This window comes from Salmo salar, chromosome ssa20 (genome assembly GCF_905237065.1).
Source record: "Salmo salar chromosome ssa20, Ssal_v3.1, whole genome shotgun sequence".
NCBI lineage: Eukaryota > Metazoa > Chordata > Actinopteri > Salmoniformes > Salmonidae > Salmo > Salmo salar.
In genome coordinates this window covers 37,663,927-37,667,378 of record NC_059461.1, presented here as the reverse complement: position 1 = coordinate 37,667,378, position 3,452 = coordinate 37,663,927, and the positions used below count along the sequence as shown (strand labels likewise).

The 3,452-nt window shown below is 54.7% G+C and overlaps 1 protein-coding gene across 1 annotated transcript; it reads left to right on the top strand.

Moving 5' to 3' along the window:
• LOC123729165 (uncharacterized mitochondrial protein AtMg00860-like) lies at positions 1-2,472 on the top strand. Its single transcript, XM_045703367.1, has 2 exons — positions 1-436; positions 2,459-2,472. Exons 1-2 carry the CDS (start codon positions 19-21, stop codon positions 2,470-2,472), a joined length of 432 nt encoding a protein of 143 aa, XP_045559323.1. The 5' UTR covers positions 1-18.
• Positions 2,473-3,452: the final 980 nt, after the last annotated feature.

Below are 3,452 nucleotides of genomic sequence, written 5' to 3'. Positions count from 1 at the left end.
AAAGTGCGTGGGCGACTGATGGAGCATGACCTATACGTCAAGGCTGAGAAATGTGAGTTTTCCAAACCAGCCGTCCCCTACTTGGGGTATCGCATTTCCACATCAGGGGTAGTGATGGAATGTGACCGCATCTCAGCCGTGCGTAATTGGCCGACTCCCACCACGGTGAAGGAGGTGCAGCGGTTTTTGGGATTTGCCAATTACTACCGGAGGTTTATCCGGGGCTTTGGGCAGGTGGCGGCTCCCATTACCTCACTGATGAAGGGGGGCCCAGTGCGGTTGCGGTGGTCCGCGGAGGCAGACAGGGCCTTTAGTCGTCTGAAGGTTTTGTTCACCGACGCTCCGGTGCTGGCGCATCCGGACCCCTCTTTGCCCTTCATAGTGGAGGTGGATGCGTCCGAGGCTGGGGTAGGAGCCGTGCTATCCCAGCGCTCGGGCACCCCCCCCAAGCTCCGCCCCTGCGCCTTCTTCTCTAGGAAGTTGAGCCCGGCGGAGCGTAACTATGATGTGTGGGACAGGCAGTTGTTGGCTGTGGTCAGAGCCCTGAAGGTGTGGAGACATTGGCTTGAGGGGGCGCGTCACCCTTTTCTCATCTGGACTGACCACCGCAATCTGGAGTACATCCGGGCGGCGAGGAGACTGAACCCGCGTCAAGCCAGGTGGGCGATGTTCTTTACTAGATTTCAGTTTAACATCTCGTATATCCCAGGTTCCCGGAACACTAAGGCCGACGCACTGTCACGTGTCCATGACGCCGAGGAACGGTCCACTGATCCCACTCCCATACTTCCAGCCTCCTGCCTGGTGGCACCGGTGGTCTGGGAGGTGGACGCGGACATCGAGCGGGCGTTACGGACGGAGCCTACTCCTCCGCAGTGTCCAGTGGGTCGTAAGTACGTTCCGCTCGGTGTTCGCGATCGTTTGATTAGGTGGGCGCACACGCTTCCCTCCTCGGGTCAGCCAGGGGTTGAGCGGACAGTGTGTGGTCTTAGTGGGAGATACTGGTGGCCCACCTTGGTGTCTCCTCCTGTTCGGTGTGCGCTCAGAGTAAGGCTCCCAGGCACCTGCCTAGAGGGAAATTACAGCCCCTCCCGGTTCCACAGCGACCATGGTCCCACCTGGCGGTGGATTTCCTGACCGATCTCCCGCCGTCTCAGGGCAACACTACGATCCTGGTCGTTGTGGACCGGTTCTCTAAGTCCTGCCGTCTGCTTCCTTTACCCGGTCTTCCTACGGCCCTGCAGACCGCGGAGGCCTTATTCACCCACGTCTTCCGGCACTACGGGGTGCCGAGGATATCGTCTCAGATCGAGGCCCCCAGTTCACGTCCCGAGTGTGGTGAGCGTTTATGGAGCGACTGGGGGTTTCGGTCAGTTTGACCTCAGGGTTTCACCCAGAAAGTAATGGGCAGGTAGAAAGGGTAAACCAGGAGGTGGGCAGGTTTCTGCGGTCCTACTGCCAGGACCGGCCAGGGGAGTGGGCAAGGTTCTTACCATGGGCCGAAATGGCTCAGAACTCTTTGCGCCACTCCTCTACCAACATGTCGCCATTCCAATGTGTGTTGGGTTATCAGCCGGTCCTGGGGCCATGGCATCAGAGCCAGACGGAGGCCCCTGCGGTGGAGGAATGGGTTCAGCGTTCAAGGGAGACCTGGGACGCTGTGCAGGAATCCCTGGAACGAGCCAGGGAGCGACAAAAGGCGAGCGCTGACCGGCGCCGCAGCGAGGCCCTCGTGTTCACCCCAGGGGAGAGAGTCTGGCTCTCGACCCGGAACCTGCCCCTCCGCCTGCCCTGCCGGAAGCTGGGTCCGCGGTTTGTGGGGCCATTTAAAGTCCTGAGGAGAATAAACGAGGTGTGTTACAGATTACAACTTCCTTCTTATTATCATATTAACCCCTCGTTTCATGTGTCTCTCCTCAGGCCGGTGGTAGCTGGTCCGCTGCAGGAAGATGAGGTGCTGGAGGTCCCTCCACCCCCCCTGGACATCGGGGGGCCCCCGGCGTACACAGTCCGGTCCATCTTGGACTCCAGACGCCGGGCGAGGGGCCTGCAGTACCTCGTGGACTGGGAGGGGTACGGCCCGGAGGAGAGGTGCTGGGTCCCGGTGGAGGACATATTGGACCCAGCGCTCATCCGGGAGTTCCACAGCCTCCATCCGGATCGCCCTGCGCCTCGCCCTCCGGGCGTCCTCGAGGCCGGCGTCGGCGCGCTGCGGGAGCCGCGCGTCAGGGGGGGAGTACTGTCACGACACCGACGGATGGTGGCACCCCCCCTCGACCGGGCGGGGCTCGGCGGTCGTCGTCGCCGGCCTACTAGCTGCCATCGATCCTTTTTGTTTCACTTTCTGTTGGTTAGGTCTAGGTAGGCACGCACCTGTTTTGGGTTAGTTATTAGTAGGGGGGGTTATTTAGTTTAGCGTAGTATGTCTGTGTTTGTGCGTGATTATGTTCCTTGTCAGGTTTGTGTGCTTGAGGAACGTGTGTTTTTTTTCCCCTCTGCATGTGGTTGGTTTTTTGTGTTTTACCACCGCAGAAGTATTTAAGGGCTGCGTCCCTATTTTCTGACGACCATAACAGTTTTCTTGAATTAAAGTGTGTTCAAGAATTCACTGTCTCCTGCGCCTGACTCTTCCTCTCCTGCTTTCTTGAGCCAGCCCTGACAGGTACAGTTTAAAACATTCTCACATCTACCATTTTACATACAGTACTGACATAATTGACATCTTTGCCATGATTTCTGTCTTTAAAAATTGTATTCTCTGTGATTTTATTGTATGATGCAGTTCACAGCAAATTGGCCAGTTATACCTACAGTAGTAGAAAAGGGAAGGGAAGCGCTACTAAGGTACACAATAGTAAATTTTGGTAGACAGAAGGTGCTCTTTGGTAAAAGGGGTGAATTGGTCATCAAAAAGAAACAAAGTTTTAAAAATCCGACGCGTTTCGGCTGCATGGCCTTCGGCTGCATGGCCTGACGAAGGCCATGCAGCCAAAACGCGTCAGATTTTTAAAACTTTGTTTCTATTGAACATGCCATACAAATAAAGGCATTTTAATTAATTATATGAAGAGTGCCTTGGTCCTCCTTACTTTTTGATACCTACAGTAGTATCTGAGTTTGCAAGAAATGCCCCCGACAAAAGTAATCTTCTTGTTATCTCCTACATGATCAATTTATCAACATTAATGTAGCCTGCTTGTCTTGCTTGCTTTCCCGCTCTCTCCCTCCTACAGTCATGTCAGGAGAATGACCATGACATGTTTCAAAGCTAAGGCTCATCAAATCCTAGATGTAATGAATGCTGATCTATGTGTTTCTTCTTCAAAACGCTTATCTGAAAGATAAGATGAACACTGGAGACCTGACTCAGTGTGCAGCATTAGAGATTCACCACACCACACATGGCCAGATTCTCTCACTGCTCTTAACTGACTAATACCGTGGACATATCA